The 17052-nt window shown below is 34.1% G+C and overlaps 1 protein-coding gene across 5 annotated transcripts in view; it reads right to left on the reverse strand.

Annotated features, from left to right (window-relative positions):
- FoxP (forkhead box transcription factor P) overlaps positions 1–17052 on the reverse strand; it is a 79087-nt gene that overhangs the window by 20288 nt on the left and 41747 nt on the right. For all 5 annotated transcript variants that reach the window (XM_077432368.1, XM_077432367.1, XM_077432365.1 and 2 more), the window contains 2 exons: positions 4133–4224; positions 1793–1874 (listed from right to left, as the gene is read on the reverse strand). In XM_077432368.1, coding sequence (XP_077288494.1) covers positions 1793–1874; positions 4133–4224 — 174 coding nt within the window. The remainder of the gene's footprint in view (positions 1–1792; positions 1875–4132; positions 4225–17052) is intronic.

The raw sequence follows: 17052 nt of genomic DNA on the forward strand, positions 1-17052 counted from the left end.
GACTGAAGAATGAAGGAAGTACATAAGTTAAAGGGGTGGCGTTAAGTGAATGAGTATTATTGCACAGAACAGTGATGACGAACGTTTTCGTACTAGGCATATTTTATATCACAATTTGTACGAATTAGTAAAAGGGGCATAAAAAAAGTCTCTGTATCTAAAATATTTCCATGTAATTATTGGTCATTGATACAGTTACGAGAAGATCCAATGCCTCTATCCTGCAAGAGCAGAGGATTGACGATAGGCTATCATCCATTTGTCTTAGGTGTATCCTCCAGTTCTTTAGACACATCGCGAGGTGAGTCCAGGACAGCCTGGAAAAAAAATGATCTCTCTGGGAAGCGTTGATAGAAGCAGATAAGAGGATGATCCCCAACAAGATGGAGTGACGAGGTCAGGGCTGCCACTGGGAAAACGGCAGTCAAGTCACTACGAGCTGCAGCGTGTCGAGAGAGCTGGAGGACCATGACGGACCGCATTATGGAAGTTAGAAGACAGGAAAGTCATGACCCTCTAGAAACAGTTCTCTATACATTTAAAATCTGTCCAGCAGAATTTTAAAAATATATGTACCTTCATGTTTTATATACATACATGGATAGAAAATAGAAAAACAATTCTACATATATAATGATAAGAACGAAAATCGGTTTGGTGCGATCTCTGGTAATTACATAACATTGTATGGAGTCGAGACATGTACTCTTAAAAATAAAGTGAAATGTGTGGCATTTTATGAACCACCATACGCACGAACATCTTCATTCTCAAAGAGCTGGCAGTTTCAGAGACTCTCCACAACGCGTAGAACTAAGATAAACTTTGTAAAAAGGAATCTTTCCTACTTTGGCCATATTGCCAGAAAGAATGTGGAGTCTAGAGATGCCGCTAGTCACCAGAACACCAGAGGGAAGGCGAACAAGAGGACGGTCTCCCATAAGATCGTCCCTAAACGCTGCTTTCAACATGGTACAGGGACGGGAGGAGTGAATTTCTATCGGATTCCAAATGATAGAAATGACCACGACCTTCAACATTTAACGAGAGGACGGTCTCTCATACTGACGGGATTATCCCTAAACGCTGCTTTCAACTTGGCACAGGACCGGGAGGAGTAGAAGTGGATCTTCCACCGGATTTCACATGATACAAATGACAAAATACGACGTTCAGCATTGAGCAAATAAGAGACAGTGAAAAAGAAAGTGCCAGAACAGTTTTCAGAACAGTAAGAAAAGTCTATAGAACCAAAGAAAATGCGTGGAGCATGATGATAGTGAATACGGACCAATGAGATGAAATAATTGAAAGTGAAAGCTGTATGCAATGCCCACTGTACTGATAATAACCATGAAAATTCCACAATATATGCAAAAAGAAAAGATTAGAAAAATTTCATCAAAAAAAGATCAAAAACAGCTCGAATCAAATGTACATACATATCAGACTTTCATTCATTCCACACCCAGCAGAAATTTCGACGCTGGATATCTGAACCGCATTCGACGTAATTGACACCGCGATGTGAAATATATGCGACATAAATCAACGAGTGCGAAGAAAACGGTGGGGTGGCGAGAAAATGTCCGATTGTTGACCGACCGAACAAGAGAAATGGCAGGGGGTGGGTGGGTGGGTGGGTCGTTTTCGTGAATGAAAACTGCGGCACGCGTAGGTACGTGTGTGGGCGGGCGGGTGTGTGACATATGGCCGATTCGGACGTCCGAAGAAAAGGAAAGTGAAATATATCCGGTTTTTGACCGGAAGTGGGACTATTGTCGAGCATTACCGATAGATGGTGTCGTGGAGGCGAGACGCGCGAGTCGGGCCGATCTCGCGCTCGACGGCGTCTTGGCTCCCCAGGGGACCACCTGAAACAATAACAATCACAATTCAAATAAACACCTGCACAATACTGCTATTTTTAATGCATTATTCAATACACATTTAATTGCGTATCCACGCATACAATATAATTTAGTATACATACATGTGTAGTTGGACAGTGTCCAACGGAATTATGTGTTTCAAATCAGCAACTGTATTTATATAATATTTTCAACTTTACTTAACCGAACTATCCAATTACGATTATATGGACATAAATTTGCTAAACCGAATGGGCGATAACGTTATCAAATGAGTCACATTCCTTATACGTTTTTTAAGAATGATATATTTATTTATATATGTAACTAGTGGTTTTACGCGGCTTCGCTCGGTATTTGTAATATAAACAGCTTAAACAAAACAATCTAATAGTAAACATCCATTTGTTTTTTTTTAATATTAAATTTATTTGAATCGAAACAAAAATAATATTCAACGATATTGATATCGTCGTCATAGAAATTCTGATTTGTTTTCGATGCTTCCACCCAAACCTTAAAACCCTCCATACATACAAAGTATCTTTCGAATTTATAAATGTATTAGATTATGTCAAGTTAAGAAACAAAAATTACGTGTACTCTAGAGATTCTAATACCGATACTGCCGCTTTCTTGTCAAAAAAAAAAGACTACCGATAGAACTGAATTATAACCAGCGGCGTGGACTAGTGGTTAGCATATTATACTTTCGAGCAGAGTGGTCACCGATTCGAGTCCCACTAGAGTCCCGATGCTGGCCAGACCTTGGTTTGTGAATCCAGGTCGATCGTTTCTTATTAGAGTTTGCCAATTTTTCTGATTTTATTTGAAACGGTTCCTGTAAAATTGGCATATCCTTTCCTATCTCTCTTGCTATAAGCTCAAGTTATTCAGGTTCGGCAATTCGATTATAAAATGCTGCAAAACTTTCTCCATTATATGTCACTGTGAATTTTTATATGAATTAGCATTGTATAAAATGATTATATATATATGTACATATATTGATTATATTGATTGATCTGTTTAAAGTTCACTCGTCACTTTGGAGAGATCTGTAAAGGCGAGTGTTTATGTTCTATGAAATAAAATAAAATATTAATTTCGATTTTATGTAATTTAAATTCAGAAGAAAACGTTATATCGGCTAGTTTTGTACAGATAGTCGAAGAATGAATCGATACTCAACATACTTTTTACCTGCTATTCAAAGGAGACGCTAAGTGTATCATAAATTCGAAACCAAAGATAAATTATTCATGACATTATTTCCGATTGCAAACATATATTGATTTATAACTGACTGTTAACAATGACGCTCAAGCCAATCGACTTTTTCAAACTCACTGATCAGTAATTCGCGCAGTGTAGAAGGACTCGACACATAATTTTATAATTACGATATTAATAAATTAAAAAAGTAAATTATTTAATGATTAACGTACAATATTGTATCGATAATTAATTAAATACCGATACTACCGATATTGAATACTTTTTCAGCAGTACCGGTTACCCAAATGTAACTTTATTCTGTTTTGAAAAGAGCTGAAAGGAAATCGTTATGAAGATGTCAAAGAAGTTGAAGAAAACTATGAAATCTCAAAATAACATACACGTATTGTACACAATTGAAGGATTCCAGAACTGCTGAACTGAAAAAACGTTAGAACAAAGATTTTATGGAGTCATTTGAAGACGATTGAATGTATCCTTGACTACAAGTTTTTAAAATAAAAACTCCGATTACTTTTGGGTACTTCTTATATTAATATTTGTAAATATTATCACAAATCATCAATTGATACTCGGTATGTGTATACATATGTATCATATAATAGATAAAATAATGTTCCAAACAGGTTCACAGATATCTCATTAAACAAATCATCGTTGACTAACACTCTATTAATTGATTAAACGCCCCTTTCAACGAGATACGAAATTATTACAAGCCTACTGAAAACAAAGATGATACCCAAGATACCCGACTTAAATTGGCAATCTGGTGAATTTGATGAATTAAGAAGTAAAAACATACTTGAGTGATTAATCGTTGCACACAATTTTCCACTAACCGTAATCAAACTCAATGTATTCAATGTTAATAAACAATTCGAGGCGCTCAAATATCTTCATAGGTAACATAGGCGACGCACGTTAGATTGAATTTTCCGGGGTTTTTCCGAGCATGGATTCATGTCCAAGATTCGTATATATATTAAGTGTATTTTTTATTAAGTTTAGTGTTATATTACCGATCCAAACAGCGATCCAGGTCGATGTTCGGCGGTGGACGAGCGGGGAGTCCCGCACTTCGCAGATCCGGGGGTGGCTCCAGCGACGTCGACTGCAACAATATAGATACATATTTAATACAAAGGAGAACCAAGTCCTAAACAAAGATCATCTTTTCAATATAATTTGACTTCACATTAGGTTTATATAGCAAATCTTGTACTGCAAAAGGGGAAAAATCGTAAAAAAATCATAAAATATGCATACATACGAAGAATAGATCAATATTATTAATAATCTTATTTTTAAAAATATATAGAGTGGGGTATTTGAAAACATAAAAGCTTATGTAGATGAATAAATGAAAATTAATTAAACTTATATTAAAAAAAAAATCAATTTAGTAATAAAATATTCAATAAGAAGAACAATCATACATTTCTATGAAGTAGTATGAAATTTTCACGAAAGCGACGGAAAAGTTCACTGTTAAGCGTCTCATGGTTAAGCTTATGATTACTGTGAGGTTTCACATTAACTGCATCCTTTCTATGGAGTATCGTATTAGACATTATAATAGATAGAATCACAAACAATATATATAATAAAAATATAATGAATAAACAAAGTACGTGCGAAAGTATTATAAATCAGTCATGAACGCGGAAAGCGTCACTGATGAGGCTTTTCCTCGATACAAAATTATTCCTTATAAGCAACAAGATATTCAATAAAGCAATACGGCAATAAAACAAACTAAACATACGTACGTATTTACAAATTATACCAGGAAATTCAGTTTTGTAAATAATACATAGATACTAACAGTATAAACGCATTATTTTGTGAATTAATCCAATGTTACTCATAAATGCCTCGAGCGGTACGTATGAGAGTATAAAATAATAAAATTTATCATAAACATGAATAATTACGACTTTGTAAAACAAACAATGTGATGAGTGTTGAGACGCTCATAGATAAAATTAGTGTATTTAAAATTTACAAAAAAAAATTGTTTTAATTAAAAAAATTTTCATAATTAATTATAACATGTATAATATAATAATGATTAAAATAAATAGCTACATAATAAGAGACATATGTATGAATGTACATATATTTAAGAAATTAAAACCGGAAAAGCATTCGCATTTATATTATTCCATTCACACGGAGGTAGTTTTTCCCCTCGAGTACTTTTGCACCCTCGCAACTACACAGATCGTGCAGGTCCGAATCCGTAACGAAATATTCCTAATATCATATATACCTATATATAAATATCTAAATGTACATATATTCTTTACGAATCATGATTAACATATACGTATGTATGCAAATCTCGCTTAAAAAAATAATTTATTGGTTTAAATCAAATAAAAAAAAATTATACGATAAAAATATCAACTTATTTGATTATTTACACTAAGATAAAGTCCAGCAATTGCACTTAATAAGAACGTATGTGTGCATTTATTAACGATAAAAGATTGAAAGCGAAAAACAAAGATGAGAAGTATGACAAAGGTAACATCATATACATATGTATGCATATGTAGTGTATATATTGAAGGGCTGAAATGCTCCAATGAACATGTATTTACATACATAGAAGATTGAATAAAAAAAGGATAAAAGAGATAAAAACGGTCTAAGAAATGATACAATTTAAATCACAAGTTTGAGTGACCGAAGTTTAAAATCTGTAGTAAGAAAAAATGTGAGCGAATTTGCAAAAGAAAATAGTTCATATATCCTATTCTTCATAACCTGTTACATACATATAGCTATGTAAGTAATATTATGGATTATTCATAATGAAAATAAAAACATAAATTGTTTCTTGGGTAGATTTGAGAGTTTTAAGCTTCAATTATAAATCAAGCCTTTCGAACCATTCTGACGTGGATCAATTACGGTTCATTTACAATTGCATTGCACCAGAGTGTTATTGTAAGTCAAATAGAACATAAATTGAACATGGCACATCCTAGTGCTTGCACAGAGCCATCATTCACGCGACTGACATGCAGAATGTTATCCACGTTCTCTCAAAACGAAAATGGAATTAATGAAGTCTTCAGATTCGGTCTAGCCGTAGCTGGGAAAGCGTAGTCGCGGTATAATTAATTTCAGCTGAAACGCCCAGATGGAATAGCGCGGAAGTGCAGTCTGCCATTAGTTTCCACGAGTTGCAGCAGCAACCGGGGCAAAAACGAGGAAATCGACCCGGAGGAGGCTGGGGAGAGAGGACCGAAAGAGGTGGATCGAGTGGGAGGAGGGGGTGGGTCGTTCTCCAGCCCGACCAATGGCGTCGTCAGGCTTCAGCTGCGAGCACGGTAAAAAATGGCCTGCCAGCGAGTTACCAACTCTTGTTTGAATAATTCTCGGGGACCAGAGCCAAGTTTGCGCCACTCTGCTGCGAAACATTTCGAGAATTTTAATGTCCGAATTTGCAACCCCTCCCGCACCTCCCGCCCCGCCCCTCCACTTCCGCCCTGAAAAGATTCGTAATTAAAATCCGAGTCATAATTGAAAGCCTCGGTTGGAAAATATTACGGCCGAAGTTTAAAACTAATTATGGAGTCCGATCGTTCATAATTTATACGCTCTAACAAATATAATAATCGTAATTAAAAGAATTCCGATTCCGATTCGGCTCTGGTGTTGTTGTGTATTTATTCACCCCATTCTGCAGGGCGGGCAGATGGAAATCGGTAAACAGACGAGTCTCTTCTGAGCGCGACACATCACTTTAACCCCTATTGCAATGCGGAATTAAAGTCGAAATTGAATTTTCCAACATCAAACATCAAAAAATGACGGATTTAAAATATCAGGTTGAGATTTTTGAAAATTTTCCTTACAATCGAATTGGGAAAGCCTTACATATATGATACATCTAACTACATTGAGCATCAATCATCAATCTTTACTAAGTTCGACCCACTGAATTGAAATATGACAATTCCTTTTTGTTGGCTTCTTCTCGTTAATTAGATATCAGCGTTTAAAAATATGTGAAATTTTTATAGATTTATGGCTTTTCCAGCCTTTAATTCAAAATCTAATAATTCTGTGCCAAAAGTGAGTATTGGAATAAATAGGTGTATTTTCTATTGATTGTGAAATGGAAAATCAACCCTTAAGAACGTAGTAAAATAGAGAACTAGTCCAATAAATGCATGATATCTCGAGAAAAAAAATATTTTTGACTTTTAAAATTTGTTAAATAATTAATTATAAGTTTTTTAAAGTACTAACTAATCACAATCAATAGAAAAAACATACAACTACACTTTTGGCACAGCAATACTAGATTTTGAGTTAAAGACTGCAAAAGCCAAAAATCTGTAAAAATTGCGCATTTTTTTTAAACGCTCATATCTCATGAACGAGAATAAAGAATAAATCATTGTCATATTCTAATTCAATGAATCAAATTTAATAAAGATTGAATAGTCTCCACTCTATTAATTTTTTTGTTGCTGAATGTTATCGATGTACATACATATATATGTATATAAAAAATAGCCACAGGGTTGCTCACTGGTTAAGCCATTGTTTACCAGTAGAGAGGTTGAGGGTGGAAATCCCGATCGGAATAGATTAATTATTCATTTATATACGTTGCTGAAAATATCTAATTGGTTATTAAATTCAGATCGATCGTCATCTTTCAGAGTTTTTAATATTTATTTTATTTAATTAATTAAGTTGTGACGGATCGAATAAAAATCGGCATCCCCATCCATTTCTCGCAAATTCGACGAATCCGAATTTTGTTGATTGTTAAAATATATAATATTATAAATTTAATGTAGAATTTGTACAATATTAATAGAATTTGTACAATATTAATGTACAAGTTTGGTCATAGATGTCACTTTAGGGCAACCTTTTATGGTACAAATGGCAAAAATTAATATATAAATAAATACAAAATTGAATGTCTTTACTTTCTTCTAGTGCCTTGTAACCTTCACGACAGAACTTGTAGCTTAAAAATCTGTTCAATGATTTGACGCTTCTTCTTATTTCCTCCACGCTTATAACTACGACTCACTCAAATACTTCTCTGTTATTGATCACCACACATATAAGTAGCAAACACACCTCAATTTGCATCAGGAAGTGAGTGAAGTATTGTCCACAAGTATTGTCACAAGTGATAATACTATCTTGTGTAAGTATTGACATGTACATAGTTAAATTGTACTCATTCAAAAACTATTAAATTAAACAGTCAATACCTAGTTGATCATATGCGTTATATGTATAATATGTATAAAACTAAGAAAAGCAATTTCTTAATATCATAATTTTCATAATAGCAGATCCATATGTGCATATATTACCCGTCAATTTTCTTCTGGTTCAAAATTCAAAATGAAAAGTCTCATCGTGCGCGGGGAGACCTAAACGAGTGAAAATTTCAATTTATTGCGCAAAGTGTTGAATGAAAATTCTTGTTTAATTAAATTTTCGCACATACATATTTTCAACGCTCGCAATGTGTGTTTGTGTGTGTGTGTCGTAGTGTCGCTTTTAAGCAAAATCAAATCTGATAACAGTCTGAAGGGAAAATTCCGAAAAAAACCACAATCGTAACAACATTGTATCAAACACTAAATACATACATATGTAATAATATTTATAATATTTTTAAGTATTCGAATATTTTAAGCTCAACGAAGCTCACCAGTTTTTATAAATCTTCAGTATACTCGATTACTATAAGTCAGAACGTTTATATATTTTTTAAATATTTTTCCATGATGCCATTATGGGTTTCCCCTGAGCGACACTTATGGTATTAAATTTGTACATATGTATATAAATTTATAGATTACAAATTTGAAATCATATTAAAATAGTAGGCAGAATGGTTTTTCTAATTTTGATGAGGAACCGTTTCAACAATGAAATTAGATAAATGGGTAAACTCTGATAGGAAGCGAGTCACAAATATTAAAGTCTGACCAGCATTTCTACAAAAATAATCCCGAATAATTTTTTTCAATCGAGTTCAGCCCATGGCTCGAATTCGGGAATCTCTATACTGCTTTAAAATACTCAAACATCAAAACACCTCATTCTCAATTATAAACAGCCTTAAAATGAAGTACATATGTTTTTGCCGGTTTATGCCGGTTTATATACGCGAATAAATATTACATATGTATGTTGAATTCCACTATGCTCGAAATCTATGTAACATGCATTGAAAAAAACCACGTAATTTTTTGCAAAATAATGCTTAAAGTAATATATTTTGTAAATCAAACATATGTAACTTCTAAACCTTTCTATCAATTAAATTGGAATACAGCTTCTTTACGGTTTTCTTCGATTATAAAAATGATCAGATCAGTATTACTCAAACTGTGATGATTTCCATATTCAATTTTGTATAAAAAAAATATATATTTACATTTCAATATATTTTCACGTAATAAAAAATACCTATCTTGTAGATCATTGTGATATTCATTTTAATTAAAAATTCAATTTGAGAAATATGTACACATGTAGAAAAAAACATCTGGTGCTTCGAAATCTTTACTGTATAATATCGATCAATTCTTTGGAAAATAAATCAAGCTTTAAATTTATTTTTAAAATTCGTTTATCGATATTTTGGATCCAAGATATGCTGGTATGATATTAATGAATGAAAATTTGAAACAATCCTTTTCTTGTATGAAGTTTGGAGGATTTAAAAACACATGTTGTGTTAACTTTTTGTTGAATTAAGTTTTATTAAAAACACAGCGTATGTGTTTACGGTTCATAGTGAGTTAAAAATATCAGTACATTAAAAATAACAATATATACATATTTAAACTAAAAGTATGACGATACTTTGCACTGACGCTTTACAAGCACGTATTAGTAGCACAAGAGCGGTCGTAGCACGTAGCTCATGAGCGCGTCGCTGATCATTTGAATGTGGGCCAGTGATGGGGGTGGAAAACGGGGAAAACGGATACTGGGGAGGGTCGCCGGGCGAAGGGCGCTGAAAAGGGTGTTTTCCCTACAAAAGGGCGACGCTTATCAGTTCCCAACCCGGTTGCTGTTGAGGTATCACACGCTCATGTCGCCCAAGCATCCCTACGAAATAAAAGGGCAACGCAGATTAAAACGGGGGCAACGATAATTATTATTCGTCTCGCGGATTAACCACGAATATGCGGTATTAGTTTTTTAATATATATTATAGGTATATGTACATACATTAAAAATTAGATTCGAGGAAAACATCTATCGAAAGTACATTATCCCCATCTACAAGTGTGGTATTCATAAATTATCTGTTTAAGCAAGGTATTATATTTCAAACGTTGTTTATTTATGTGCTTTGACAAATAAAATAAACGTTTAAGCGATACGCTATTCTAAGAATTACTCTATAGTAATTTCCTGTTTCTGCAAGCTGTTATGAAGCATGTGCATAACGAAAATATATAGCCTAGTTATTAATAGAACACGTTTACAATACAAATTCATATCAAAAGACTATGTTTGTATGAACATATATTTTGGGAATCACTGGCATTATGTATATATACATATATGTATATAATAATGGATTTATACCGCAAAGTAAAATGAAACATATAATAATAGGCCTGTAAAAAATAAGGTAGTGTTGTGTATGTATTGAGTAGCTTTTTAATATAAATTAGTCATAGTTTAAATCGTTGATACTATTTTAAACGCATATAAATTTAATATTTACGTATGTACATAAAGTGAGACAGTGTTTTTTTTTTTTACTTTATCTTTTTAATTGAATCAATATTTAAAATTCATTTAAAAAATAATAACCGTTTTAAATTATACATAATTGTAATTACAGTTGACTTTTACTGCATGCCATGCGATGAAATCTATTGGATATGTTTTTACAATGTTTTCCAATTTCCATCCGGAAAGGGCAGAAAGAAAAATGAAAAAGTACACGATTTCTTTTTTTTTGTAGGAATTTTGGCATGGAACCAAATCTGACCTTAATAATTGTCATATAAAATCAAACAATTCACGAAATGGCCAATCTTACATAGATGTCAAACAAACATCACCAGAATCTACAAAAATAAAGCTTGTAATATTACTAGAAGCTTCTATGTAGAACCTCTCGACAAACAGTCGAATACAAAATCAATGAACCGCTTTCTTTTAATTGAGTTCTCATTTTCAACACTTGCCGCAATATGATGGAAAGCGAGTGACCAGGACATATTTTATTTAATTTCTCCAAATATACTGAATACAGATTCTTCATATTTTATGTAATCCTCATCAAAATCTCTATGATTCGAGTTATTTCATTATGAAAGAAATACATTGATCAACATCAACATAAATAATTATTGTTGCGGGAAGCGCCTTATACACGTGCCTTACAGATGCAAGAGAGATGGGGAATTCAGTACGCGCCGCGCTCAACATTCAGTTTGAGAATGATATCCGCCTTGAAATGACGGCTCTGCTTCAGTCGCTATTTTCATTTCTTGAACTTATTTTACATTATTCAACGTTTAAGACACGATAAAATGATTTTTAAAGCTAATTACAATGATTAATCCCACAGATTTTGCATTATTTCAACTTAAAACATACATTTTTTACATGGAAGCTTCGCGTACAACGCCGTAGCTAACACATTTTTAAGCACAGTATGTTAGACGTTAATTAAGGTAAGAATTAATTCGTAGAATAATCCATATAAGTGTTTGAATTCAATCTTCCGACGATTCCCCGGTGAAAAGCCATGAAAAATGTGAAAGCATCGGAAGTTTAGAGCCATATACATATGTAGCTACACATGTGTGTACCTACATACTATGTAGAAGAACATTAGTTGGATGTTGGAGTTGAGGAACGTCGTCGGCGAGCTTAAAAACTTGCATCAATCGGCATTAGTGTTGCTGCGTGAGGATTTATGGGGGCCTCCCCTTGTAAAACTGGGGGTCGACCGCCCTCAGCCCATGCCACTCTATCGATTGGTCAAACAAACAAACACGGCACCACCGGTCTTGTTTACAATGGCGATGCTTCGCAAACGGTGGTGCGCGGTCCGACGTCTGAGACCCTGCTTAAATCCCCCCTCCCTCCTCCCCCCACGACTTCGTAATCTTGCAAAACTGATAACATCCAAACTACATAGACAAGTCTGAAGTGAATTCATTCGATGTGTTTAAACGTGAAACAACATACATCCTCGCATTTAGGATTTTTGGTGGAAATGATAAGGATTCATTGATTTCATATGTAGTTGTCATCATTATCTTGTACTTTTGATCTAATAATGCAGACTAACTGCAAATCACATTATCATCTAATTATTTATTTATTTATTTTATTCTAAACAGACCATTGTGGCATAACAGGAATTCCTAAAGCGCCACAATGGTCAAAAATTATAAGTGGTTAAAAAGCTTTGTTCTTTTAATTATGTATGTATCGAAGTATTATTACAGATATAAGGTTCGTATAACAGCATCTGCAAATAAACAGAAATACGAAAAATATTATTTAGTACATTATACATATATGGACACATTCGTATGTTGTGAGGTATTGGAAACAGCAGCAACCGACACGATCTATTCATATTAAACAGCAATACATGTCACCGAAATAAATCAAGTACAACCTATTTTCTTTGGCCACTGTGGAAATATACACGCATAGTGGCGAGTGCAGGAGTGTAGGATGAAAGTTGGAAGAAAGCTTTAAAAGGGCTTCAGCCCGTCTAAGCCCCATCTACTGTCTAAGTTATATAAAGTACCGTAACGTAGAGATTAGGTGGTGATTGGTGCTCATCAACCACTGATTTATCATCGCTGATCACAGATTTTGCGTTCGCGCCAAAAAGGCCTCGGCGTATGAACAAGCTGTAAACAACAGCCAATGATTTCACGCGACCCATCGACCAATGACCTATCTGTGTTGAGAGTATCCTCTGGGTTTAAATATTAGGCGGTTTTGGTTCGTGCTTCAATCGGAGCTAATAGGCCGACGGATTAAGAACAATAAACTACCTCTACCACTAATAGCTGCGTCTTTCACTTAAATACCGGAAATTCCACGCAACAGTACTTACAGTTGCATGTATGTATGAAGAAATGCAACATTCGATTTCGTATTAAAATCCAATATAAAAGTGACGTGTCCGTCCACACATGTTTACGGCATTGGGGTTGTTTTGTTTAGTGTTTACATAATTTCCGTGGCCGGTGTTTACGTCGAGTGCAACGGGGTGGGGTGGGGGTAGGATGGGAATGAGAAGGGAGCGTAGGAGGCTGTCGAGCAAATAAACCACCCCCTTCTAAACACGGGGTCGTGGGACATCGCCCGATCGGACACCCGATCATTAACGTCACGCACCATTAATTGAAAAATTGTCCAGGTCAACTAATTTCTGCTACAGGCTGGTAGACAATGCTTTTTCCTATATGTACTAAATTTACATATGTACCTACATATAATAAACAAGAAACGTCACGATAAATAAAAAATAGGTTCTAAGTTAACGATCTTAGATAATATAGGTAAACATATGATAAATCGAATTTATACTATAGACATCATAAAATATCCGAAGTTTTTAAGTGATAACTTTCAGGGTCTCCGACTATCATTCGATCGGCAAACAGTTGAAAGAATGAGTTCGATTTACCGTATGACTTCAAATCTGAAAATTTTACGAGCAGACCTGATCAACTGTCATCTTTACGTCTTTGTGGTGATTTCGGTGATCCCGAGAGACATATCAAACAACCACATGAAATATAAGAGGAATCGAATGTACTGAAACGTTTACACGTACTGAGAATATCGATCAAATTTTTCAGGCTAAAGTTCAACCACATTAAATATTCATTGTTTTAAAGACTAATTTCAGTTGATATTTTAAGAACAAACCAATTATAATTCAACAACCGATCGTTTATAGAAAGATCCAAACATCAGATCAAATATTATTTATTTATTTATTATTTATTACTGGAAGGCACAATGGTCGAAAAAATACAGAGAGATGACAAAACTAAAAATATATGTATACATATATATTTCACAGTGAAATTATATTTCGAGTGAAAATATATTTTCACTGACGTTTCAGTGAAATCATTTACATTTTCTGGGTTGGTTTTATTAATTTAAGATTAGATTTTTAGGGTTGGTATTATTTAAGGATTAGGATAGGTAAGGTTAAATAAGGGTTGGCCTTATTCATTTAAGATTGGGTTTTTAGGGTTAAATTTATAGAGTTAAACATTGTAAATTCATTGTTCGATACATTTTCAATGCTGGAATTGGTGAAAATATATTTTCAATAGTGAAAATTTATTTTCACTTGAAATATGCTTTCACTGTAACATATACACAAACAAAAATACATTTATAAATAATCATAAAAAAACCAAAGTATTATAATAGTAGCAGATAAATTAAAAATAACAAATAATAAAATACAAAGTAGGGAATGTCTTGCACCAATATACATATAAGAACCAGCTGCAAATACAAAACAAATGGAAGAAAAATCAAAATTCCACTCATACATCACATTCAATTATTAAAATAAAGATGAGCACAGGCTCCGATGATCTACGCTCACTAAGGTGGAAAATATTACATTCAGGCTCAGCAGCAATGATTTCATTGAGAAGTCGCATAGCTCTTGGAATTGGAGCTATTCAATAAAGAACTATACGAGCAGGAAGTATTTACAACCATCAAATGATAATGTCTACCACGCACGTAATTATTATAAATGGAATAAAAAATTTAAATGTTAAATGAAACTAAAATTCATACAAACTTGAATCACACAAATCATTGTACAAGTGCCGCAATTTATTTAAATCGAAACTTTCTTATTAAATTTCACCCCTGATGCGGTTTTATATGAAAAAGAAGCGTCTTCATTCTGTCTTATTACCCTTTGATCATTCTTCAACGTCTTATTTCGGATGCACCGGATCCTTCACAAAGCTCTGCCGTTTTTCCAGTGTCATGTTCAGCACCAATTTAACGTTTCACTTCGAGCATTTTCCACACCTGGTTAACGTGCACGTTTCAGACTCAAACCGACACTGACACACCGTATCGATCATACCGAACGCGAATGCAAAAAAAAAAACAAACATAATCTCCAAACGCATCCAGTAACGATCGTGCATAAAACAAGTCATAAAATGAATAACAAACAGCCATTGCAATCGAATAGTAGATGATGGACCACATATGAAAACAAATCAGCCTTGTTGTAACGTCTCGCTGATTTTCAACGTCAAACTCCCATGTATATATGTATGTCGAAGGTCAACCGCATACATATTGGTATAATATTACGAATGTGCATATATTTATTTTCATTTTTACACCGCAATGTGTAGATATTCAATGTTGATTAAATATTTATTTCCGTTTCGTGTATTCGTAACTCGATGTTGATAGGATTCACGGGAATTTACGATTCGACCAAACCGCAAACGCAACATGTTTACATTGTTGTGTTTAGGTTTTGGAAAAATTTCACCGGAAAATAAGAAAGAAAACAACGTCGTCGGTGGTCTTCAAACGAGGACGGTTAAATTGTCTCATCTTGGGGATGTGGAACAACTTAATGCGAGAGTAAACAGGATGTTGCACGCCCGCTCGAACGAAACAATAGTTCTTTTTTCGACGCCGCGCGTTGTTGTTCTTCGACCGCTGGATGCAGGATGCAACAATGGCGAACCACTGGTTCAAAGACCCGGAGACCACAAAATTTAAACTGTCGAAATAAGTGCACTCGCCTCGGTGCTTGTATGTAATATCTATAGGTGTACATACTTCCAGTGAAAATCAAAAGCGTACACTTCGTATTTCACGTCCTCATAGCCCAAAAGTGGTAACTTTTTGACTAATTAAAATGAATTATCAATGCAGTTTGGTTCTTGTTTTCATATCGTATCAAATTGGTAACTTTTCAAAATAGCGTCTCATTGTCATTGTTGGAAATAAACGAAAGTTTTAAAATCTAAAAAACGTATGAATTCCGTTCCAAATCCACTCATTGAAATGTCAACGAGCAAGAACTTTAATTGAAAGACAGTTAATTAATATGTGAAAACATTACATGTTTACATACATACATATATTCAATCCTCCGGATTTATTACAATTGGGTTTTGTGTATAGAATTTTGTGTTATGCTCGGCACAACAAAGAGGGATAGGAAATAGAATATGTGGATTTTATCACTTACTTTTTAATAAAATTTATATTTTACTATGGTGCCAATTACGGGTTTTACTTCATATATAAAATTGAAATCATATTCAAATGGAGGTGACAAATAGTTAAGTAGGATGGTTTTTGCCAATTTGATGAGGATCCGTTTCAACAATAAAATCAGATAAATTGACAAACTCTGATAAGGAAGGATCGATTTGGAGTCACAAATATTTAAGTCTGACCGCAGAAATAGAATAAATTCTCTTCAATCGATGTCAACCCAGGACTTCGATTGAAGAGGAACCCGGGAGCATTAACACTTATCTCGGTGGTAAGCATTAACGCAATCACCGATCTATACTGCTGGCTATATGTATAGTGGAGAGAGTGAAAAAATTGAAATAGCAGCGTAGCTAGAAAAATGGATTAGAATGGTATCCGAAAGAAAGTAAAATCGTAAAAATAAGGCCATTTGGAAGATGTGTAGACGAAATTAGAAAAATGTGTGGGGTGAGATGGATTAGAATTGCGCAAATCAGAAACGAATGGAAGCCTTAAGCCAGCAGTGGATGGTGAATGGTTGTAAACGATGGTGATGAATGCATTTGTTCTAAACAAAAAACTTTAAATTTTAATATGCAAATATTTCCCACCGCGTTTCTAGAAACTTACATCCTTGCACTTCATCCTCCGATCACAA

Source organism: Arctopsyche grandis, chromosome 6 (assembly GCF_051622035.1).
Source record: "Arctopsyche grandis isolate Sample6627 chromosome 6, ASM5162203v2, whole genome shotgun sequence".
In the NCBI taxonomy this organism is placed as follows: Eukaryota; Metazoa; Arthropoda; class Insecta; order Trichoptera; family Hydropsychidae; genus Arctopsyche; species Arctopsyche grandis.